The sequence below is a fragment of the Girardinichthys multiradiatus genome, chromosome X (genome assembly GCF_021462225.1).
Source record: "Girardinichthys multiradiatus isolate DD_20200921_A chromosome X, DD_fGirMul_XY1, whole genome shotgun sequence".
Classification (NCBI taxonomy): Eukaryota; Metazoa; Chordata; class Actinopteri; order Cyprinodontiformes; family Goodeidae; genus Girardinichthys; species Girardinichthys multiradiatus.
The window spans coordinates 33417189-33443487 of NC_061817.1; the positions used below are offsets into that span (position 1 = coordinate 33417189).

The window sequence follows — 26299 nt, forward strand, 5'->3', positions numbered from 1 at the left end:
ATTATTCACAATTATGTACCACTTTGTAGTACTCTATAACATAGATACATATAAATCAGCTTGTATGGATAGATGTAAAAATGTAGGAAAATGTATTCCTTGAAGCCAGGCTTTGTGTTTCTTTTTTTTTTACTGAAGAAGCCACTGTTCCTTGACCCCTGACCCGCTGGATCCCCCCAGTAATCTGTGTATAATTATTCCAAACAAGACGGGATCTTCACCTTTAATAATATTAAGGGGTGTAATATAAACACTTTCTTGTAATATAAGCAAGTAAAAAGGGATAGGTTTCAACTTTAATAAAACGGAGAACATTACAGTCCATATGATACAGGCTAGTTAATGCCACTGTTGCAATGAGGCTGAGCTTATGAGAAGACAGAGAATGAGGGATCAGGTTCTACTGCAGAACCATCAGGAATAATAAACCGAAGGCTGGACGTGACTCTCCTCTTCTCTGTCTCCGCTCCTCCGCAGTGCACTTGCAGCTGAGCAGCACTCCGGACAGGACTGTCTCCTCCACCTACACCTCCTCCTCCACCACCCCTCCTCGCTTTTATATCGCTTCTGCGTGTGTGCTGGCCAGAGTAATAGTGGCACTGCTGGGAGGCTGCAGAGACACTTTCATCCGACTCCACGGAGGTTTCCCGGACAGACGCGTGACGGTGCGGAGTCATAAAAAAAACCAAGAAACAACAATCCGTGCCTCTGGAATTAAGATGAGCACTTCTGCTAAACGGCTGTCCTCCACTTAGCGCCGCATTTCTCTGCTCAATATCTGTTTCATGACTCCTACACACGAAGAAGGATGACTACTACTACCTTACCGCTGGTGATTCTGTGCGCGTTGGTGAGTCGTCGCTTTCCCCGTAATAATCGTGCCTGACTTCTGAAAGGACTTAATTATTATCCACATTTTTCATGCATTTCTAAGAATGTGTATCAAATGCGCCTTCCCTGCCATGCACCTAGAAAATGCACTTAGGAGTGATGCAGTGATAAACTTATTACTAAAGTTTTGCGTAAAGGTTTCCATGCTCTGACGTACCCTGCAGGTGTCTCATGCAGTTTAATGTGTACTGAGTTCTGCGCTAAGGTAAGATCATATTCAGCTGTTCGTGCACACTAAAGCCTCTATTCGTTTTATCCAGAGAAGCAAACAGTACTGCAGGGATTTCTAGAGAATTGAAAATCCAGCTTGAAACACTGGACTACATACAAACATCCAGGAGCAGCACTGTGTGTGGACCTTTGATCCAGCAGCATTTTTGTCTTCCCTATTCTGTCATTTAGGCAGATTTTGGGGTTAGATCGGTGTTTCTTTTATTTTAGTTTATTTTTTTTGGAAAACAAATAGATTCATATAGCAAGAGCATGGGAAATTTGATGCAAAAAGTCCTAAGGCTTTCGGGATATCGTGAAGAAAGTTAATAATGAGGCATATAATAGGGAGCACATCCTCCCAGCTCGCTGGTATGTCCACAGCAGCTGGTCTAATTGGGCAGCAAGGCTCAGTCATCATATGAACAGCCCTGGATGTGAGGGGACACTGTTATGACAGCTGGTGCAAAAGAGTGGCAGCAGTTGTGTACTTCGTTAGAATTAAATTTAGAAATAAATTCACAAATTGGCCATGAAATTGAGGAGAGTACAAACCAAGCACATCACAGCTGTGTTGCTTCATGGCTTAATGTGGGTTCCTGCTGCTGGAAGGGCATTTTTACTGAATTTGACCTAATTCTGTTTAACTAAGGGGAAATTCCACGCAGATGACAAAGGATGAAGATCGTGGGGAGATGAATTGCATAGACATTGTCTCTTTTCATGTTAAAATAATAACTGAGACCTTGCAGAACTGTTGGAGATGACAAGCTGAGGATGGATGGGGAATGAGGAGGAAAAGAGAAGCAGAGAAAGAGGGAAACGCTGAGGTAGAGAAGCAGAAATGAGAGAGGAGGGGACAGAGTGAGATGCTGGTTGCATGGTACATCTGTTTCTGAATGAAAGCAGAGAGAGGAGGGGAAGGACCATTGAGAGACAGGGGAGAAAAGATGTCTCAGCAAATGTGAATTCAGTGGAAATGAGGTTTTACTTATTACGTAATAAAAGCCACAGACATGAAAGTAATGCAGGATAACACTTATCTTTGTTTTCTGTTCATTAATTTTTTTTTGAAGCATCAGTTCCTGTGCCAGTAAGCTGCGTGATAAATATGTCAGGGGAAAAATCAACAACAAGAGTACACTAGGAGAAGTAAGACGCTAAGTGATATTAGACAAGATCAGTGAGCGTGCAATCATTTTAATTTAAATAGTTTATTGGTGCAGCTATCTGTCAGAATAAATATGCACACATTTTTAGCTCAGCATCCACAATGTCTAGTATGAAATTATCTTACACAGTTAAAAATAGATAATTGTTGTTGGAACTATATTTAGACAACGAGATTGAGTTTAACATGTATCAGGCAACATTAGGAGGTGATAGAGAAAGTGAGCATGATTTTAATGAATACTCCCCAGAAATATTGCAGTTAAAATGTTTGTGTTCACCAGGATTGATCAGAAGCAGAGGTTAACATTCACAACATCTCTCACTTTTGGACATTACATAGGATGGTCCTGTGTATAATGTTGTGCACATATGACTTTATTGTTCCTGTGTGTTTTGGGTTCACTGTTAGAGCTGATGTGCCTTTAAGCTAGTTCTCCAACAAGGCAGAGGCACAATGATTTAGAGTGAACCTTGATAGCTGTTGGACTTATAGAACAGGCTGGCCACCTGGCAGTAATTCTCATCAGTGCTTCGAGTTTGCCTATGTGTGATAATAAATGACTGAACCTCTGTCCCCATTGTGCCAGGCGATGTCAGTGCTGGCATCCAAGACTGAGCGGGCCTTGAATGTTGACTGTGACTCTGGCAAGTTCACCGACAGTGGGGAATGCTGCATAGACTGTCCACCTGGAGAGGGAATGGTGAAGGAATGTGGCGCCACTCAGACTCTCTGTGCTCAGTGTTTGGACAGTGAGTAATGATTTCTTATACGTTGCACCTCTTTTGTACATGCATGTGCATTGAACCCATCAAACTCAATAAAGGCAACTATCATTTTCAGCCCTGTCAGCATAAAACCTTCTGTTTAGCTAGTCCTAACAAATTGATTTCTTAATGATGAATCATCACTAACTACTGCCTTTGGACAAGTCACAAATCCCAAACAGGGATTGTGTCGTGGTACAAATACAGCCTATGTTCTTATGAAAAAGATGATAACGGGTGTTCAAAAGAAACCTAAAGTAATGTAGCATGCTAGAAAATGTTTTACTGTAACTGCAACAAAAATACTCCTAATACAAGGTCTTGCAACAATATTAATACACCTTGAGCTTATGTTTTATCCTAATACAATCACAAAGTCCAATGAATGAAGGTCAATACCTTGTAGAACTACCTCTTGTTGCAATTACGACTGCAAGTCTTTTGGGGGTAGGTGTGCCAGCTTTGAACATATAGAAACTAGAAATTTAACCAATTCATTTTTGGAAAAAGCTCAGGTTTAGTCAGATTAGATGAAGAATGTACTGTGTGTGAACATCAGTTTTCAAGTCTTCTCACAGATTCTTAGCCGAAATTACTTCTGGACTTTGGCAGGATCATTCTAACTTGAATATGCTTTCAGCTAAACCATTCCATTATAGCTCTGGCTGTATGTTAAGTCTTGTCCTGCTGGAAGGTATTTTGCAGCCTATAATATAGGCTTTTTTTTTTTCAAGGATTTTGCCAAAATTTAGCTCCATCCATCATCCCTGACCAGCTTCCTTGTCCCTACTGAAGAGAAGTATCACCACTTTATTATTGGTATGTCCCCAAAATGGCTTATGGCAAACTTTCAAAGGGACTCCTTATGACCTTCTTTGAAAAGTGGCCTTCTTCTTGCCATCCTTCCTCAAATGCCCAATTTTTGGAGTGCATGTCCTGTGAACAGATTCTCCCAGCTGAACCGCGGATCTCTGCAGCTCCTCCAGAATTACCATGGGCCCCTTGGCCGCTTCAGAACAGATGTGCTGAAACTTAAATTAACCATCAGCCATGTGAACTATAATACATAATCAGATAGCAATTCTTTACAGCAGGTTTCATTTACTGGTATCGAAGTAAAGGGGCTGAATGGTTTTCAGATTTCTATTTGTAAAAATGTGTTAGTTCAGATAATCCAAATAAAATACACCAATGTTTACTGGTATAATGTGACACAATTTGAAAACATTCAAGGAGCAAGAATACTATTGCAAGGCTCTGTTAAAGCTGCAAAACCTACTGAGGAGATTTAAAGACCTTCATCATGAAAAATGAATTTAAAAAGTTTAACAGTGTACGTGAGCTTTACTTTTCCTTCTGGGACCGGTAGTTCTTTTCCTACGCAATCTTTTGAGGAATAGATGTGCGACCTTCTTTGTGTTCTTTGAGTAGACACAATGAAACCATGACACAATAACTTGCATTTAAACTTTATTTTTAATTATATGCTGCTGAGATTTTTGTTAACCTAGCCCGATGGTTGTGATGCAGAATCCCAAGAAAACTGGAAATTAACAACAAATGGCACAAACCTAAACTAAAGAAACTATCAATACCAGAAATTTCAAGTATTGCTGCACCAATTAATCAGCGAACAGTTATGCCAGTTTTTCATTGATTGGCTCTGACTGCTGACTGGTAGGTCAAGAGCTGAAATATTCAGTTTTTTCCTTTTTAATTAAACGCATCATAACTGAACAACAAACATTTTTTGGGCTGTAAATACATCAGCAAACTTTTGGGACATACGCTTTAATCCATAAATGTCATTGTCCCTTTTATGTAGTACCTGATTTATTGAATATACACAAGTTTTTTATGCTGAATATTTTTTTATATAAAATCTTTGATTGAAACAACATTTATGTAAATGACTTTGTATTTGTTATACTCATTGTAAAGAAAATCTGAATTGACCAAAATCAGAAATACCAAAACAGACCTCAAAGAAAAGTGTAAATTGGTATAAGCTCATTGGTAAATTTTTAATTAGTACACAGTACACAAACTTAGATTTCCTGACTGGAACTCTTGTGTCTTTCCCAAGTGTTACATACCTTATTTAACAGTCAAGAGACAGATAATCATGCATTTTATAAGAATTATCTATCCCTTGTTGGATGATGTATGTTTTCTGGAGCTGCTGACTAGGAATCAGTTTTTAGTAAGCTGTGAGTAAAAATGTAAATATTTGTAATTTAATACACCTGTTCAGAATAAAAAGAACTTAAAGTAAAGCAGCTTTACCCTCAGTATCTAAAAGGTTTCTGTAGTTGTTTTTGTCAAAGCTTATTACAAGTTATTAATGTCTATATTTTTATGTGGGTGAAATGTTACATTTTCTTTTATTAAACATCTCCTGATGAAACACTTGGGTTTTTTAAGTGGGTCCAAATTGCCTGGAGCCAGACTTAAACTGCAAACCATTAGCACTTACTGTATGGTCCAAAGCTGGGAAACCAGGCAGCTTCAAACAGGAGCAAGAAGAGAACAATCAGAGCTGCAAACAAAGGTTTTCCTCTGGATTCAGGAGTCTTTGCAGTGCATCCCAGCAGCTATATTTACCCTTTGTGACGTTTGTGTCTAATCTTTTAAGCATGCATAGTAAAACCTTAAAGTTTAGATCAAAAGCATCACTGCAAAGCTCAAAGACAAACCTCTGCTCCTTGAGTTGAAGCATAAATTCATTAATAAACACAGTTTCATATCCGATGTATACCAAAACAACTGCAGAGGTTAAGTTTTTAGGATCCAACTCTGACTAAGTAATGTCAACACAGTTTAATGATGAGTGGAGCGTTTCTTTCTTCCTGTTTTCATATTTTATTTCCCAGTATGTCAACACTTGCAGCAAAAGGTTTAGGGATAGGATTTTTTTCTGCATCTAAAGAGCGACAGTGCCACAGAGTAAAAATTAAAAAGGACACAAATGCTGTGAGCCAATTTCACACAAAACAATCCCATCAAAGTCAATGTTAGAAAAGCTACAGGCATGAAATTCAAACAAGAGCACCGCAGTGTAAGTAAAGGTTTGAAATAAAGCACTGTTCTTATGCTTTCGTATCAATATAGTTGGAAATCCGCCTAAAAACAAACAAAATAATTGATCAACGTCATTAAATAATTCCTGTGAAGAAGTGTCTGGTCATTATTTTTGCTCTTATGTTATTAGAAATGAAATAATTACTGCATGATGATGCAAAAAATGCAAAGATTATACTCCTCTTTCCTACAATGTGGGGTAATTCTCAGGTCTGCCCTTAATTTAAAATTTTCACACCAAATCCCACCAACCCCTGTCACGTCTCCTTTCTCCTGCTATACTCCCTCTTCACAGCCACCATCCCTCCCCCCTCCTTTGCAGTAACTATGAGTCATCCTCTGTATTAGCGGATAAAAAGATATTAGGAAAGCCATGCACCAAAGGGCACGATCTACTCATTTATCATGCATACTGTTACATCAGTCTGTCTTTACCCATTTGATCCAGTTAATTAAACCATCTTGAAAAGCCTATTGTGCTTTCAATAGTGAACAATTATCCTACTCTGCTGTACAGAAATGGTCCTCAATGCTGATAAACACTTAAGAATTAAGCCAGAATTTCCGAGAGGTATACCCAATTTCTGATATTAGTGCATTTTTATATACGAGTAATTTTTCAGTTATAGCAGATATAATCATAATGTGCATGTGGCTTACAGGAGCACACAAAATAATAAAGCTGAACAGGATTTACATTGAGGTTAAAAGCTGACCTACTCTAAAAAAAAACTGACACCATAAATACATTTTCTGAAGTAGTGAAATGAATAATTAATGAGTAAAATTTGACAAATCCATTTCCTGTTTCATAGTAAGCAAGAACATATCTGTATTTACCGTGAGACCCCTTTAGTGTCCCACTTCCTGTTGGTTAGACCCCCTCCCCATCTAACTGTATTCTTCCTGGCTCGGGAAGTGCATCAGTAGCCCTGAAATATTTATTAGTCTCCTCCGCTTTTCTCTGCGGTGGAGGGAAACAGAACGATCGGACCTGGCTCACTTAGTGAAGCATTCAGAGAGGTTTGGGTTGAAAATGGGCTGAATTTCTTAGAGAAAAGCATGATGAGACTTTGGATCTCTGGGGATTTCAGGAGGAAGGAAAGTGGAATCACAGGCATGCCTGGCTGAGGTCTGGAGCCAAGCATCAGGAATTGCTCTAAACGTTGGATTGAGATGAATGATGTGTGGAGAAACAGTGATGTTACTTCAAAGCAGAAGAAGCAGTTTCCATGCTCAGAAACAACATTTTGTTTTATTAAAACAGGAGGCTGTATTAAACATTTGGGCTCAAGCACTGCCCAGCTCTTGAGACAAGACAATACACAGTATTAGGTACACTTAATTTTATTTCAATTACATTAAAGTTAAAAATATTTTATGAATCCCAAAGGGAAATGTGACTCAAGCTATCCAAGTTGTTTAGTATCTCCTGTAGTGTTCAGTATTAGTGGATCTGAAAAAGCCTTTGACTGAAGACACTCTGTTAGTGAATTACAGTCTTATTGAGAAGCGGCTCAAGATTGTCCATTATGCTCATCATTTTATGAATCATCCTTCTTTGCACAATCATCTCCAGAGGCTCCAGAACTGCCTCCATAACAGAACCAGTCATCCTTATCACCTTGTTTAGCCTTTCTAAGTCACTTCCTGTGATGCTGCTACCCCAACAAATGATTGCAAAAGAGATTGCACTCTCCACAACAGATTTATAGAATATCTGCAGCATCTTGCTGCAAAGGCTGAAGGACCTAAGCCTCCCCAAGAGTCTGTCTGCAGACAGACTCACTGTTTTGTCTCCTGTCCATTATGTTGGCCAGGTGAACACCGAGCATCTTGTCCATCTCTAATACACCCGGCCACTGCAGAGTCATCACAGTATTTCTGAGAAGGACAGGAATCTGACTTGTATTGAAAGTCTGAGGTGAACAGAGTGAAAAGGAGTGGTGAGAGTACAGTCCCCTGTGGCGTTCCTGCGCTGCTGACAACCTGGCCAGACACGCTACCCATAAGCCTCAAAAACTTTGGCCATGTTTGACAGATAGTCATTAATCCAAGCAATTGTTGAGCCATCCAGCTGTGTGCTCTGGAGTTCCAGACAAACTAAATCAGGCTGAATTTCAGTGTGCACAGATTAGTATTTTGGATAAATCTAAGATCTATTATTTTGTTTTCACAAATAAAGTTCTCATAAACCTCAAACTGTGAGTGACCAGCATACAATATGTAATACAATAATTTAGTCCAGGTTTTACTAGTCTAAGTACTTTAGATTTTAAACTAGAGGGGATTCAGTGCAGTCCACATTCTTTGAAAGAAACGACTCAGCCCATTATTCCACTGCCAGTTAGAAGCTTTAAACCATCTTCACCTAAATATCCAGGGCTTATATTAACAGCTTATATGTTTTTTATCTGGTAAAGTAATGCTTTTAGAAACTATATAGCACTTAACTAGACACACTTTGGCAAAAAAAAAAAAAATGTATTCAAAAACACCTGTTTCAAATCTGGAGGGGCTCAACAAATGAATTGGGGCATTACACAAAACAAGCTGGAAAAGAGGAATTCAGCTGTCAAACAGCTTTACAAATGTTGATCATTTATCCTCGCTAAGCAAAAAGTGGGAAGAAAATGTTGTCACCTCAACTTTAAGATTCAGACCCTGACATTTTGTGGAGTGGCGGAAATGTCCAGCGTGACTAAAAGCTTTCACTCAAAAGAGCTGATTGAAAAGATCATTGAGCAGTTTCAAGGCCATCCATAGCTACATTATTAATGACACTAATGGGACCACACAAAAAAAAACACGTGTGTTAGAAGGGGAGGGTAGCAGTGGGGGGCCGAAGTGGTACATATTGAGTGGACTATGCTCCTCACTCACGGCCAAATCTTGCTTCACCATCAACCAACCTCGGGGCTAAACATGAAAAGTCTGATTCATTGCTCAGCTGAGGACAATTAGAAAGAATCCCATATTTTATTTAAGAAGGCACTCCCCATCAGAATCTTGATGGCCTTTAACTTTCTTCTTTTAGCTCTGGATTAAAGCACTGATGCATGCATTTGGTCCACACACCTCTGTGACTGCGTATGGCCACATTTATAAATGTTTACACCAAAGCACTGTGAAGGGGGATCATGCATGCAAGTTAAAATGAGCGTGGAAGCAGCCTGCATGCTGGGGGATAATTGATATGAATGAGAAAGGGAACTTTACTGGTTCAGCTCAACTGCAAAGAAAACAAAAGCTTTCAAGCACAACTAATTCAAATAATCGTTTACCTTGGAGGTCTTTTGTTTATCTGAGTCTGGATCATTCGATCACTGTCGCTACCCTCCTCTACTTCTACCTCCTGATTGTAATGGAAGCAAGAGGTGATGACAGAAACAAAGTACTATATTTGACGGTAGGCTACATCAGAGAGGGAAGCAGAACTCAAAGAAGTCTCCAGTTAATCTATTTTTCCTGACCCTTCCTTCTGCAGCCGTCAGCACTTTGATTACTGAATTATGTTTTTTAGATTAGGTTTGGACTTTGAGCACCAGACCACACTCAGAGACTGTTTCCGCATATGTCGTGTCAAGCTGCCTCAAGATTCATTCAAGCAAATCTAGTGGTTGCTTGCGTGTCGTTCTCTCTCCTCCCTACCTGGCTCCATATCGTTTACCCCCATCTGCTCCACACAGACTGGCTGTATAATGTGACAAGGCTAGGCGGTACCGCTGTTTACAAGGTGTTTAAAACTTCAAGTTGGTGCCCATGAGGTTTACAACGAAAAACCGGAGTGCTGGAACTCTGCTGCAGGGGTTTTTACTGTGACAAAACGCTGTTGCTCAACACGACAACCCCTAAACAGCTCTCGTGGAAAAAAAAAGAAAATAGCACACTCCGGAACATATGGAAAGGCAGATAAGAGTTGTGCAAATGTCCCACATGTCAACACAGTCATGAGGCTTCATTTATGGTTCAGCAAATCTTCATGATTTATGTCACTGCAAACCAAACAATAAGATTTTAACCAAAGTAAGCTTAGTAGAGACATTGTTTTGTAACTTCAACAATGAAATCCTGGTGTTAATTAAATGGTTTAGAAAGCAGCTTTTACATTCATTCGTGTGTCATGTTGTACTTTGCACTGTTCCTATCTGAACTGCAGCTTTCACAAGGTGACTGCTCTCATGTGAAGCATGTCACCAAAAAAAGTAAAAAGTACAGTGAAGCTGCTCGTATAATGAATCTGAGCTGCTGTTTTTTTTTTTTATCTTTCTCCCGTCAACCTCTTGGCTCTCCTTGCATCTTTTTCAACCACTAAAACATGCCCGTATGGCACGTAAACACTTTGTCTCTTAATGTATGCATAATTCAGCAGGCATCCAGTTATATCTGAAAATAATTCTATATAAACATATAATATTAATAGATTGTGCAGTGCCCTGAGGAACACTTCAGCGTAAGAATAGGCTAACTTGAGGTCATCAACTTACCCGTGATGAACTCCCCTAAATCCTCTCGTCGCCAAATGTGACTGGAAAGCGAATCTGAAGTGTGTGAAGTAATTGAAAAGCAGTAGGCAATTAGTCGCAACAGCCTTTATCTCTTTCTGTTCAATGTGGTTCTTCACATCTCAGCTCTTATCTAGAGTCTTCATTGCTCACAGTCCTTACAAAAAATCATTAGAAACTGAAGAAGTTGTACTTCAGAATAAAGGTCTTTTTAACACCTGGCCAAATTTTTATTTTAGACATCTTAACAAGGAAAGAAGAGAAGAGTCAGTAAATGTATGACAAAAAGTATTTTTTAACTCAAGTGTTAGTCCCCAAAGCAGTTACAGGTTGAGCTGTATTGACATTTTGTGCAGATAATAATAGTCTCCACAGGATAACAGATAATAAATGTGGTGACTCCCTGCTGGCTTTAGTTTTCGTTGATGTACACGTTTTTAAAAAAGGGCATGAAACCTGCTGCATAGGGCTGCTCAATATATAGCAATTTTATCCTTATTGCAATGTTACTGTGCACAATATGCACATTGTTAAAAATTTCCTGCAATAACTGTTAACTAATTATTTAAGTGCCATGCATTCAGGCTCAATATGCCTATAATTTGTTTGGTAAAACTTTTTGTTTAATAAAGCATAAGAAATTTTAGAAGGTAAAGAGGTAGTAAGGTGGTCAAGTCATTAAGAAACTACAACTAAGTTGTTTAAATGTCAAAACAGCAGCAGACAATGATAAGAAGCAACTTTTTCAATAAAACCTTGTTATAATAGAAATAATGGAAATAATTTGTCTTGTGCGAATTTAAATCTTGCGTAACCTCTATTAGCTACCGAACTGTTATTGTGGAGAACAGAAATAAAACTAACATAGGTGCCTTAAACTAAATCTTCACATGTTGCTCCTGTTTTTTTTTTTTTTTAAGATATTTGTTTTCGGCACTAGTGGCCTTTATTTTTATTTTTAGACAGTAGACAGACACGAAAGAGGGGTAGAGAGAGGGGGAGACATTCGGCAAATGTCGCCGGGTCCGGAACTCGAACCCGGGACGGCCGCTTCGAGGACTGTAGCCTCCGTATATGGTCGCGCACTAACCCCTACACCATCAGCGCCGCGCCCCGCATGTTGCTCCTGTTTAAGCACAAGCTTTAGCATTAGCATTGCAGTACATGAAAAATTGTTTCAGATGTAGAATTATAAATTATACCTTTATCGATTTTAGGGATGTACCAATAATTTCAAAACAGATCATCTCTGACTCAGACTGAGTTTGGCTGTTTTCAAAACTGGTATGGGTGAGGATGTTTACGTATTAGTGATTAATATCCAGCATGGTAAAAGACCAGGGATGTGTCATATGCTGACAGTGTTTTGAATGTTCACAATGAATGCATTAATGCTGTGCAAATCTTTTAACAGCATCTTTTGCAGCTAAATATGTAAGCAAAAAAATATGGTTTCTGAACACTACGGTACATGTAAACTGAATCAGGAGCACTGACAAATTGCTTACCTATTACAAATAAGATTTTTACATTCATTTCTTTCTACTTTCAGAATTCAATAAAACTTTTCATTACTGCAGCAAACTTTGACAGTTTCTAATAAAATATGTGTCATACCTGCTTGTGTTTTTTAATATTACCTGGTCTGGTCCTTTGTTTTCTGTCTCCCTGCACCCAAAGCCCACACCTATTCTGTGTTTTCCCCTGATTGTCTTGTCACGTTTGTCATTGGTTCCCCCTGCTGTTCAGTTATGTATTTAAGCCCGTTTGTTTCCGTTGTTCCCCGCTGGTTCCTCATGTTATGTGTATGTGTGTTTCCTGCTGCGTACTTGCTACCCTGTCTGTCTCCTGCCATGGACAATAATGGCTCGTCTTACCTTCAAACCTGGAGCTTCAGGAGTTCTTCCCTGCATATTGGTCCATCAAAAAACCAAACTATGATAGAAGGAACCAGCCAACGGGACCAAGCGGGAGCAATGGTGAGGGAATTCAAGAGGGGTGAGATTCTGGTCAAATTATTTTGTCACCTGGTGACCTCTCCCAGCTCACCATGGAGAAGGCTGGAAAAAGCTGGCAGCCTCCAAGACTGGCTCGAGGCGAAGAAGGTTTTTTTCCTGATCCTTGGATTCACCACACCATCAAGGCCGTGTGACAAAGGGCCCTGGGAGAAGTCGCCGCTTTAGGGAGAATTCCTCCTGCCCCCTCCTCCGCTCGCCTCTCCACTGAAGTTGGAGGCGGCTTTCCGGCTCAGGGTTTAGCTCCTCATCAGCCATCGCTGCTGCTTCCGACTCCTAATACTGTTCCTGGTCCAGTTCTGGAGGGGTTCATGGATGGACCGCCTCCACACCCCGATCCGGTTTCTGCTCCTGTTCCAGAGGGGTTCTTGGATGAACCGCCTCCACACCCCGATCCTGTTCCTGGTCCTGGTCCCAAGCTGAGCCGCCCTCACATTCTGTTCCTGTCCGTGAGGGGCTCGTGGATGGACTGCCTCCACTTCTTGCTTCTGTTCCCGGTCCTGTCCTGGATGGCTCCGAGGATGAACTGCCTCCATCCCTGGTTCCCGTTCCGGGGGAGTTCGTGTACGAGCTGTGTCCACTTCCTGTTTCTGTCCCTGAGGGGTGCAAGGACGCCCCTACGTCGCCGCCTGCTGATTGCTGGATTGGCCGGGGATGGCCCGCTGATCGCCGGATCTGCCGGGGATGGCCACCGGTCCATCCGCCTGAACTCTGTATCTGCCGGGGATGGCCTCCGGGCCGGCCGCCTGAACTCTTGCCCTCCTTCCGTGGCCCCTCTCTGCCCACCCTGGTCGGATGTTTGTTTTGTTTTTGCTTTGTGGGTGTCTGGGATCCGCCCTTAAAGGGAGGGGCTATGTCATGCCTGCTTGTGTTTTGAGTTCTTAAGTTTGTGTTTTTGTAATATTACCTGGTCCATGATTGTCTTGTCACGTTTGTCGTTGGTTCCCCTGCTGTTCAGTTTTGTATTTAAGCCCGTTTGTTTCCGTTGTTCCCCGCTGGTTCCTTATGTTATGTGTATGTGTTTCCTGCTGCGTACTTGCTACCCTGTCTGTGTCCTGCCATGGAAAATAGTGGCTCGTCTTACCTTCAAAACTGGAGCTTCAGGAGTTCTTCCCCGCATATTGGTCCATCAAAAAAGCAAACTATGACAATATGTCCGTATAGCCCATTCTACTATAACACGTGACCAGAATTGATAATACTGGATTACAAAACAGTTTTAGGCAAGAAACACTTCCTAAACAGATATGATGCAGTAATGTTTTCTTGTTGTTAGGCAGTTCAGGACCACTGGCTCATTTAATCCATTTTTTCTTTTTGGTTTTTCAAAATTTGCACACCTTCTAAAAACAGTTAACGTTTTAAAAACTGAAAGATAGTGAAATAATTAAGGTTTGCAGCAAGAGGGCGTAACAACTTTTTCAAATTCATCTATATTTAGTTTCAGATTTTAAGTCTGAGTATGTATTTATACTCTGTTTTACTTGATTGTATTTACTCACAAGCACTCGCAGTACAAACACATTCAGATCAATATCGTAATGAGCGCCATAGGCTTTTGACTCGCTACCCGACAAGAGCACCTTTCTTGTCCTGGAGCACAAATCACTGAGAACCCTGTGGATCAATGTGTCCTTTCTCATAATGAATGTGCAGTAAACATGATTAATGTCATTAGATTCACTGTTCTCAGTTTTATCTTCTCATATTTCCTTCCCTCTCCTTACTCTTTTCTACATGTCCCACTTCCTCTGATAGACTCCGTTCTCCTTTTACTTGTCCTCTAATCTGCAGGTGAGACTTACTCAGAGAACTACAGCCTCACAGAGAGGTGCATGCCATGCACTCAGTGTACCGGCCTGATGCGGATGGATACGCCCTGCACCGACTCCAATGATGCCAAATGTGTCTGCAACTACAACTTCTACTTCAACAGTGTCACTGAACAATGTGAGCCGTGCACTGTGTGCCCGTTGGGACAGGGCGTTTACTCTCACTGTGAGCCTTACCACGACACAGTGTGTGAGGAGTGTGTGGATGAAACCTTTTCTGACCGGGAAAGCTACCTGGAACCCTGTTTACCCTGCACCATATGTGAGGAAGACATTGAGATTAAGCTGGCTGAGTGCACGCCCACCAGTGACTCCATCTGCCACAGTAAGTCTGCCACAGACTCATGTCGCTTCCAGAGTTGTAGCTGCTTGAATTCCGTACCCCAAACTACTCTAATACCAACACTTAGAAACCCTTCATATCATCACGTTCCTTTCAAAGAGTTGTTTAAAAAACTAGGGGGTCTCATTTTATCCATCAAATAATCAGCGGTTGCAGTGATAGAGAATAATAGGGCAAGATTTGTATCGGAATCAGCATTATAAGGTGGTAATTAATACAAATGACATCTGGAACTGGACTTGCATGAGATATTTTTGTGGTTAATATCACCTATTGTTTTACTGATTTTAGCACCAGGAATGTGCTTCCAGATGCTGCTGAGTGCTTTCTGGCTCAGATTAGAATAAATCTTAATTGGTTGAAAAGCCAAAATGTCACAAACAGCACACATACAGATCAAGTCTAGCTCTTTAGCACTGTTTCTAGTGATGCATTTAGGTTTGCCTAAATATTTTTGCATAAAAGTAAAGTGGCAAGTTTACCAAGTCTTTTTCGGTTTTCAACTAAAGCAAAGCACAAAAGGCCTCCAGTTGCCTAACTTTTCAGTGTTTTTGTTTGGTCTCCATAAGGCCTTCAAGACCTGACCTGAACAGGCAGTTTGTTTTTAACACATACTATGGCTGACAGCACTTTCAGCCAAAGACACGGGGAGGTTCTAGCCCACAAAATGCCTCAAGTTATTTCAGATCGGCATTGGAAGCCTCATATAATTCTCAATTACACTTGAACAAACCACCAGGGACAACCTCCACATGTGTCTGTGTGAACATGCGTGGTTAAAGGTCGAGCTTGGTCAGCTGGAAGTTGAAAGTTTTAGCATTAAAAGGTCAAAGACTACTGCAGTGTCAACACGGAGATGATCAATAACAGGCACACCCACAAAAACAGTGCCAAGCTTTTTGTGTCCAATAGTAAATGTGGCTTGCAATCCCAGAAAGCTTTAAATTCACATGGGTCAGGCGTTGTGTGAAACTGACCTTGGCTTTGCCTTGGGTGGCAGTGCTGATGTCTTGGATGAAAAAAAAACTGTTAAAAAATAACTCTCCGTTGCTTAAGGTTTCATGGATTGTATGGCACACACGATTGTTTTCATCTCTGTTGAGGTAATAAAGCTTGAAAATCTTTCAACACTTCATTGTTGATGTGCTATGGGCCATGTGAATGGTTTAAATTCCACTTTTAATTGACTGTAATGAACCTGAATGGATGTTGAGAAATGGTGTGCTGAAAGATAAGATCTGGAAATGTAGATGAGGTTGAGCAAATAAATTTTCCTCAATTTTGTGCCAATATTTAACTGTGTGGAACCTCTAATTCACTCTTCACTGTTTTTTACGTTGCATGCCACCAAATTCTTTACATACAGTCAAACCCTCCCTCACAAAATATCTATGTACATTAGCTACAATGCTGCCTTTTGCTGCCCATTTAGCGCCCACCCAGGCAGCTCAACTTTGACCTGCCCCATCCTGGCCGATGGCATGATAGGAGCCATAATGGTAGATGCTAGAGATGGCATCATAACTGACCTTATGAAAGGAAAGTCCTGTTAAAGTGTGGTTGCGCTCCTGTGGGGATAATGGAGCAGACACACATGGTATGATGGTGTTACCAAGTTTTCATGGTGGTCCTTGATAGAGATATTTTTCCTGCATCGAACAAAAAATCAGTTGCCCATTTAGGACTCGCTTCCTGTCTCTCAATTCATTTTAACACATGAAAAGTTTTTTTTAATCTCATCTTGGAGTCTTTACATATGCTGTAGCAAAGATGCAATGGGGTATGTTCACAATCTCCAAAATCCCCGCTTCATATCCAGCTATCAGCAGGTGTCAATTACAAAATGCAGCAACAGAGAAGCAGAAATAGAGTGGAGCAGAGATGAAAACAGGCAGAGAACTGCAGCATATATGCTGTGATGGTATTCTAAGGTGAAGGGGTCGATATGAGTTCTGGGATTTCTTCTGCTCGTGCTCAGGTTTCACTGAGTGACCTCTATCAGTGCACAAACACACACACATGACTTTAGGACACACACACGCTTGCTCGTACAAGCTTCAAACTCTTTGTGAGCATTCAGAATCAATACAGCTGATAGCAGGCCAACATGACACAGAAACACGTGTGCTCTTCCTCCTGCCAAGTGTAATTTAAATGTTACATTTTTCATTAAACTCCGGGTGTTGCACACATGTGAACCTTTTTGATCTGTAATCGAAACATGACTTACATTCTTCAGTGGAGGTCTCATAACATCGTAGAGCTGTTCAGTCTCCAGTTAAATTACTTTGAAAAGTTTTTGTATGTTTTGGAGGGTTTGACCTGAAGAGAGGGGAAGATTGAAAACACAGATAAAGCCAGACTTCTCTCTTTATTAGAGAGTCCATCACCTTCTCGCCTCCTCCTTCCACCTTTTCCCACAGTGGCCCTCGAGTGGACAGGCAAGTAGAGTGATGGAAGCTGTCCAGTGTGCATTCAGTGTTTCCACTGCTGCAGTATAATTACTCCTTCTAATCAGAGCACTTTACAGCAGCTTCTCTGTTCCTCTGCACCCCCTCCTCTCTCTCTTCTAGCCTCTCTGTCTGCCCTCCCCTCCACTCTTTCTATTAACGGTCCCAAACAGAAGACAGAGCGCTCACTTGAATAATTTGTAGAATGAGTGTATGTGTGTTGCATGAACGCCAGGCAGTTGTGATAGAGGCTCAGCTGAGACAGAGGGAGAGTGTTTGGTGGCTGATAAAGAGGTCTTTGTACATTTTTTGTGCCTGATAGCTGCTCATCTCCACCCTGAACTGGTAGAAACCAAGACATCAACCTCTGTGATAGACCCTGGGGTTAAATTCACCATAAAGACCTCAGTGGCTCATAAAAATTAAATCATTTTCCTCCTCGCTCTTGTGTCCACACCCTAGTAATAAACACATCCCCTCTGCCCACGTAGCTCTACTCTCATAAAATCCCAGGCTAGTTTTATTTTGTTTCATGAGTGTTTTAAACCTGCTGAAGCCAAACTGGGATTGTTAAAGGTCCACTACCACCTTTAAGCCCCTGCTCTGTTCCAGCTGAGAAGCAAGGCGAAGCCCCTGCAGCCTCAGGCCTGTGCTTTGGTCTGCGGCCAGCTGTGTTTTAGTTTACAGAGCGGAGAAATATAAAAATCAGAGAGGAGCAATAAAGACGCAGCATCCTGTGCGCTAACCTTCTGTGTTGACTCAAGCTTATATGAAACATGCTGTGAGGAGATCAGTTATTTTGGTCAAAAGGAGACAATGTATCGCGAGTCATGAGGTGTGCGGATAGTGCAAACGTTTTAAACCATCTCAGCAGAATCTTTATACAGGCAATGCTTCTTTTGTGAAAGGCAACAATTTAATTTTTTTAATCCAGTTTTTTAAAGTGGTCATGATCTAGAGTTTTCCAGATCTTCTGATGCTCTCTGATTAGTTCTATCGACTTTTCGTATTCTTATGACCAGGGACCAGTCCCTGTACCTGATTATGAAAGCATGTGGTGCAGGGTTGCTGTTTTAGATCATCGACAGCAGGCTGCAAATTACATTATCGTAAATTTAATGGGGTAGACGTCAACGTTTTTACTGAAGTTTTCCAGTTTTATGTTAATCTATATAGATTACAATTAATGATATGCTGTCCAGTCATAGAGCACAAACTGCTCATTAATCTTTAAATTCAGACATCACTATAAACTATGCTGGCGCAAAAGTGCCAGAAACACAGACCCTTACAATACAATACGAGCAGGCCTACACAACGTACCCCATCCGAAGAACTTACCATCAACATGACAGACAGGGAGATTAAGTGCAGCTTTGTTCACTTGCAATAAAAGCATGCGACACTAATTTAGTCTGTAAACCTTTTAATTGTGGAAAAAAACAACACCTTTTCACAATTTAATAATTTAATTCAATTTTCTCATAAATCAATAACATTTAGTTGGATAAAAATGTATTTGTAAAGACAAAAATAAGATTGTGAGAACTAGAAATGGTGGGAAGCTGGATCTTAAGTGTCCTATCTTCATTCATTTAAATTAGTGACACATTTTCAATGTTTCCCTTTTGTCCACGTTTTCTAGGTTGATGGTATTTTAATTACTTATTTTTATATAACATTTTTGTCAAAGCAAATGAAGCAGAGACTCTGTTCACAATTAACAAGTCCTCATGAACTGATAAGGCCCAAGCAGCAGCATTTCTTGGTTGTTTTTGGTGCCTAGAGGCCACAAAATGCAAATAACAATGGCTCTGATCTGGAGACAAGAGATATTTACTGCTACCTTGGTTTTTTGAAAAACAATTATTTGTTTTCATCCTGCCAGGTGTTCCTCTTGTCCTTGTGAAAGAATCTAAACTGATCAACAACCATTCAGTTGTTTTTTCGTCTCCTAAACGACTGTTAACTCTTTCATGTAGAAAACACATTACCATCACTGCAGTTCAGCAAATGAAGCAAACCTTTACCCAGCTGCTGAATCAGAAGCTGTTAATCAGATGCCAATGTTAGCCTTGTAAGGAAAACAGCATCTTAAATTAATTAACTTGATTTAGCAAACCTTTAAGGCAAGGCAAAAGTCAGGTGAGCATTTAGGTACATGTTGCACAAGGAAATTTTTAAACTGAAGAAAAAAACTAAAATCTGATTTAAATAGTGTATTTATTTATTTTTATTCTAATTCACTGGCAGGCGTGAAATGTTAAAGTAACAGCAGGTCTTTACAGATCTGAATAGGTGACATGGAATAAATGTTTTGCTCAAAGAATTACTGGTGCAAACGGTTTTAAATGTTTTGAAAAAAGTCTGTCTCCTAAGAAATAGAACATAAGAAAGTGATGGATGCATCTAGACTTTTGTACAGCTTATGTGTGGAAGGAGTACTCATTGAGTACTCGTGAAAATACAGGATGATGATAAGCCCTTGTGAGAAAGCCCATACTATAAGTAGAGACAAGACATTCTCTCACAAACTCAGCCTGAAGTTAGACTCTCTGCACACCTCCAAGTCTTTATTTTTCACACCATCCATTCACAATTTATTCTATTTGCAAGCTCATGTTGCATTGCTAATACCATTACCAGGAGCGGCATTAGCCAGATGATGTATGGCAGAGCTAAGGAAACCTGACTACATCCGAGGAAAGGTCAAGAAATGCATGTAATACAGACGCCCATGTTTCGACTTCTCTAAACAATCCCTCCGTTCAGACGAGTTCAAATCAATAGTGTAGCTGTAAATAGCCCTCTGCATTCTGCATGTTTCTAAGTATGGCATGCACATGTGCTTACTCTTTGCCATTTGAGAGATAGTTTCCACTATTCAGGAAACTAAACCACCTTATATGAGCTATGCTTGCCTCGTCATCGCTGCATTAACAGACTTCTCAACATGCACACTTAATTACAACTAGAAACTTTAAAGTCCACGTCTACATAAACTCCTCTTTAGGATCCCATTGGACTATTTAACATAGAACCATTTGTAAATTATGCAACAAATCAATGTGGAGAAGCTTTACTATCTGTCATGTCAATAAAAACAGAAAATAAGTGCAGGCAGCAGCTGTAATGGTCCACTTAGTATATTTATTTTGCTCCACATCAGTCATCACGGTAATCAATTACACAATGTTAATAATCCCAAGTATATTTTTTTCATGAGATGGTCCGCTCAGTTAATATACAAATATAATGGGACTCTAATTATAGACAAAAATTGGAACAAAGTAGCTCTGTCACTATTACCTTACTCTACTAGTAGAGGTAAGAGTTTTGTTCTAATATTAAAAACACTGTGTTGATTCTTACTTATCTGTTTTGGGGCAACATCAGTGAAAACTGTCAAACATATGATTGTTTTTTGGAGGACAATGTTTTTTGAAGCACACTTTCTGCTCAATTATTCAGTATGAGATTTTAGTTGTCACCAGTGCACACGTGTGGAGACACATTTAAAGAAGAGGATGTCTTAAACCAAATAAAATTAATCTCTGCTCTCTGCTCTCTCTGAAGTTAACATAAACTGATTGAGATCAACCTTCGATCCAAACTGAATATGCTTTGCCTTTCAATATCAAGCAAGCTCTTGTTAAAATTTAATATGATGTTGATGCGTATTTCAAAACAAATAAAAGTGAATGTAAACAACTTACTGATTACTATACAACTAACAAAACTATTTAATTTGCAGTTAGTGTATTCTTCATCAAGTAACACCTACAAGTGAATTTGGTAGTAGTAGTTAGGAAGATTTCATTCAAGAAAAACAGTACATATTCTATTTCAGTTCAGTCCATATTTAATGTTTTCCACGCTTTTGGAACTGTGTACAGCCAGTCAAAGAAACCGATCAATTGTATCAAAACATTATCCACATTCAGTCTTTCATTCTGATCTTGCATGGGTGCCTGGTTACTGTGAAAACAAAACATCTTGGTTATTAGTAGTAAAAGTTTATTAAAGTATTGGGAATATTATACAGCAACAAAAATTTATTTATTGATTTATGGTGACAGTTTATGTTATAAGCAGGGTATCATCAGCATAAGGTAATTACAAATCTTTCTACACAGTTGCATTTTTTTAAGGGTTTGATATGTCAAATGTCAATATTTAAAAAATTGGTCACTAAGCCACAGTTGATGGAAGGCCTGTTAATCCAGCCATACAAAGAGGCCTTGCCATGTTGACCCTACACTGGAGTCTGCTTGTAGCTAGTATGACTGCCAATAGGTTGTAGTGTTACATTTTTCAAAACTTTAATAACTGCAAAGCCACAGCAACACTGCACTGATCATTGAGGGACTTTTATAGAACTGAAAAATTTTATATATCAGCCTAACCGATTGGTTTATATATTAATCCACTTCTAACTAGGAATTCTAAATGTCAATAAAAATTAAAAATTGAATTCTTCAGAGCCGATTAGGACAAACTTAAACTGGAGAAATGTCATCCTTGCACCCAATCCTTTAGAGAACATTGAATCATTTTTGGATCAGCTTTAGTCTTTCCTGAGATTTGTTTTGGGCTAGCTTTGCACATACACACACACATGCACACACAAGCTTTTCTGCACCACAACGAGACAAGATGTTTCTAATTTTAGTTTTTATGTGCAGGGGAATAAAAGCAGAGCACACACTTCATCCATGCATTTAAATTTGAAGGCTTTATTCAATTGGAAAAGAGTGATATAACTATAACAACAAAATGTTATTATCACCATTATTGCATATTATTAACTAGTTATTAAATTTTAAAACTACACAACCAGTCAAAAGCCTTTAATAGTTCGAATAATGCTCAACAACCCCAAAAGTATTGAAAGGAGAGTCCCCCAGTCTCTGGCCTTGAATGAAGCCTTGGGGGTCACCACAGGATTAATCCAGTGAGAGGCCAGTACAAAGCTAATGAGGAGCAGCTCGAGGTTCTGCTGGGAGTTAAAGCTCAGATCTGAACCAGGCTTCACGTTCTCCTTCCCCAACTGTCAGCTGAGCTCAAAAAGGTTTTGGTTTTGGCTTGACAAGTACTCCTCTCAACCTTCTTTACTATTCCCAGAGGGGATAAATAATCAAATGAACTTTGGGACCATCTTACAGGATCAGCGCAGAGTTACTAACACTGTTTCAGAAAAGGTAAGCACTATGACATTACTGTAGGAGAGAACTGATTAGGACTAATATCTGTTGGTGTACAACACCCAGATAGGGAATTACACTGATTCATTAAAGGGACACAGAGAGGAAGAGGAAATAGGAAAATCTATGAAATGGACTTCTTTGCAGGCTTTACAGTGATAGAAACCAGACCCCTTCAGTAGCACAATGATCTGCCACTATCTCTGGTCTTAGCAAAGAGTTTGACCAGAAAGATGACATCTATAGAGCCCCACACTCTGTTTTTCAAGGATCCATATGGCCTTAATGCCATGCAATGTGCAGACATCACACAGATCAGCATGTGATGAGAAGAGACCCGGTGTGCATGGCCCATGCCAGGTCTGGTTTGGGCTGGTTGATGTCATAAATATGACCCCCCCCTTCCCGTTGGTGCTGAGAAACATTCCTTCTTCCTGCTCACAGCAACTTTTTCAGAGCCCATCTGTCTATCAGAAGCAGCTGCAGCATGTGTGCAGTGGCATCAGACATCTGGTTGGGGACTCTGCAAAGTGTCATCTAAACAAGATTTCAATTTAACCTGTTTCAACTGTTGATTAAAAATACATTTAAATACGTAAGTATGGGTCATGGGTTTGATTCCCAACTGGGGGTCTTTCTGCATGGAGTTTGCATGTTCTCCCCGTGCATGCGTGGGTTCTCACCGGGTACTCCGGCCTTTTGGGAATGCTTCACTTTCCTGTATGGAAAACACAAGGCAGACACATTTAGTGGCATTTCTGATAAAGATGTGAAAAGAGACTTGAAATAAATCCATTTGGTATCACATTGGGAAAATTTGGAAAAATCCAGCCTTTCATTTGAGTTCATTTGTTCAGTGTGGGAAAAAAAGTCCATTAAGAAATATTTGTTTTAACTAAATCACTTCTAGCACAGTTACTGGTGACATCGCTATCAATCCTTTGTAGAACACTTTTTTTGCCAACAGGACAGCACTTAGTCATCTTCTATAGTATTTCACAGGGTTGGAGCATTCAGAGAGAGGGATCTTTGACTGTTCCATTTCCAGTCTAGCATCTTTGATTCTCTATTATGCACCCTGATCTTCAGCTCACCCCACAAGTTTTCTATATGATTTAGGTTAAGAGATTTAAATAATAATATGAGAGGGTTAATTTTTGTTCTGGTGAACTATTTCTTTGTTGATTTGGCAACATATTTTAAATAATTTTCTTGTTGAATTACTTGAAGACAGTTTTTCTAAATAAGCAAACAAAAGTTAAAATATTCTGGTCCTTCAGAGAATTTGTCAAGCCTTGAATTTTAAGAAGGTTACCAAGGCCTTGGTAAGAGGAACAGCCCCACAGCATCACAGATCATTTTCCATGCTTAATGGTGAGCATGAGTTGCTTTTCCACATATTCATTCTTGGATTTACACTATCTAATCTGTCCAAAGATTATGGTTTCAATAAAAAACAAATCTTTCAGTTAAATGTTTGGTGCATGGTTGCTATTGATCTATGACAGTGTGGTGATATAATAAAGGATGATTTTTTTAAAGGCGTTGCACATTTTTACTGGAGGAGCCACAGATTACGAAATGGACTACTAAATGGATTGCCTTAAAATTTTATTAATCTATTTCCTTCTGTTTCTATCCATACAGATCCAAACCTTCCTACATACCTTTCTACCACAAATGATCTGTTAACATCGTCCTTCCCTGATTACCCCTTCCCGGGTGCCTCCAACAGCCCTTTGCCAAGTGGAGAGACAACCAATTCTAGCGGCGGTGCTCCTCACTTTCTTGGCCGCGGCCTCAACGAAAAGCTCATTCCTATTTACTGCTCTATCCTGGCTGCTATGTTGGTTGGCCTGGTGGCGTTCATTGTGTTTAAGAGGTCAGTCAAAAGCTTTTCTGTACTAAATAACGGTAACAGAATTGTACCTCAGGAACTAAGTTATTCATGATAGAAAGGGTGTACAGCTATAGATATCAGGGTGGTTCTTAAGGTTGATGCAATATTAGCACGAATGTTACCACAGGAAATATTCAGTGAAAAAAAAAACAATGTAATGTATAGAAATATTTAGTTCAGCTGTTGCTGGAGTGGCTTTGATCAGTTTCTTTAAAAGAGCCATAATGAGGTTTTTTCTCAAAGGAAGAAAAAACAAAACTTAATGCATTACAGAGATCACAGAATAATAAGGACATGTAGCTGCAAAACCAGTTCCTCCTACAGATACAAATTCGAATTGAAGCACATTTGAGGCAAGTAAACAAGCTGATTAGATGCACTGATTGTTTAAAACGTGCCATCCAAGGGAAATTTGAATGCCACACACATTTGCTCCATATGTACTCAATGTCATTCCCAAACAAAGGTGTTAACTGCACTTTTATTCAAAATCTCCTAAATATTTTATTGTTGATTTGTGAGTTATTTATATTTACCACAAGCAACTGTAGAGAACAGCTTAAGCTTATACATACATTGTAAAAGTTACATGATTGTAGATTTATTTAACTCTTACATAGAAATGAGAAAAAATCTAATCAAACCTATAAAATTTGTATGCCTGAGTCATTTTGATGGCACACTGAACACAGGGGTAGAGAATTAGCATTTTACATTTATAAAGATTTTTAGGTCAGCAACAATTGTCTTTTTGCTTTGGTGTGAAATTTGACTTGATGACTTGACTTGAGTCAGACTCAGTCACAGATTTGATGACTTTTAACTTGACTTGGACTTGAGCCCCTTTGCTTGAAATGACTTAATGCTCTCAATAAAGTGAAACATTTACCAAGCAAAATAATAATAGTAATAATAAGATATTTCTACTCATTATCTCACATCATTAATGCCTCCCCCCCAAAGAAATGTCATGCTTTCTAGCACTACTGAAGCATGTTTTCCTGTTGTGTTCACAGATTTAAAGAATAATAGTTCTAACTAGTTAATGGTGTTAGGAATTATGACACTACCATGTAATCTGGGTTTTTTATTGTTATCTAAAAATTGTTTTATGATTGCCTTCATCCATCCAATAATTTTCTTCTGCTACATCATATTTAGGGTTTTGTAAGGCAGTTGGGTTAGGGAGCTTATCCCAGCTGAGTGTTTAGGGATATCTTATTATGACTTGTTAATGACTTGAACTTTACACCAAAGGACTTGAACTTGAAGTGGGGATTGTTAGTCTTGACTTGTGACCTGACTTGAGACTTACTTGTGACTTAAGGCACTTAGTAATGAATTGGTCCCACCTCTGTCCTTTTGTTTATTGTCACAAGTTCAACGACATCAAATTGACAAATTGACTTGTTCATAGATTACCCTATTGCACAGATGACATCCCTGTTATGAGCATCTGAAATGGTCTTCCTTTGGCTGGACAGGCTCTTTGTTTGAGACAAGGTAAAGAGCTTTATCAGTAGAGGGGCAGCTCAGAGCAGAGCCACTGATCCTCTGTATCGATAGGAGTTAGTTGAGGCGGTTAATGCATTTGATAAGGATTTCTCCTGGATGCCTATTACAGGAGGTTTTCCAGGCACCTTCCACTGAATATCTGGCAGACAAAGAACTCACCAGAGAGAGTTCACATCCCCTCTTGCCTGGGAACGCCTTGAACTCCCCCTGAATGAGCTAAAAACGATGCCTGAGTCTGTCAGCTAGAATTGTTTCCTCTGTGACTCAATAGCAAATAAGCAGACAACATTAAGTGCTGCCATGAGTACTGCAACATAAGTAATGGAAAATGTGTTGTGAAGTAGTTGCAATCACATGGAGATTTTGCTCTTCGAAAGATGATGTTACCCATCAAAATAAACATGTCTGTGCTGTT

At 39.7% G+C, this 26299-nt stretch overlaps 1 protein-coding gene across 1 annotated transcript in view; it reads left to right on the top strand.

The window, feature by feature from the left end:
• Positions 1 to 688: 688 nt before the first annotated feature.
• LOC124863115 (tumor necrosis factor receptor superfamily member 16-like) overlaps positions 689 to 26299 on the top strand; it is a 33857-nt gene continuing 8246 nt past the window's right edge. Inside the window, exons 1-4 of the mRNA XM_047357364.1 lie at positions 689 to 850; positions 2862 to 3024; positions 14435 to 14797; positions 24117 to 24351. Coding sequence (XP_047213320.1) covers positions 809 to 850; positions 2862 to 3024; positions 14435 to 14797; positions 24117 to 24351 — 803 coding nt within the window. The 5' untranslated portion in view covers positions 689 to 808. The remainder of the gene's footprint in view (positions 851 to 2861; positions 3025 to 14434; positions 14798 to 24116; positions 24352 to 26299) is intronic.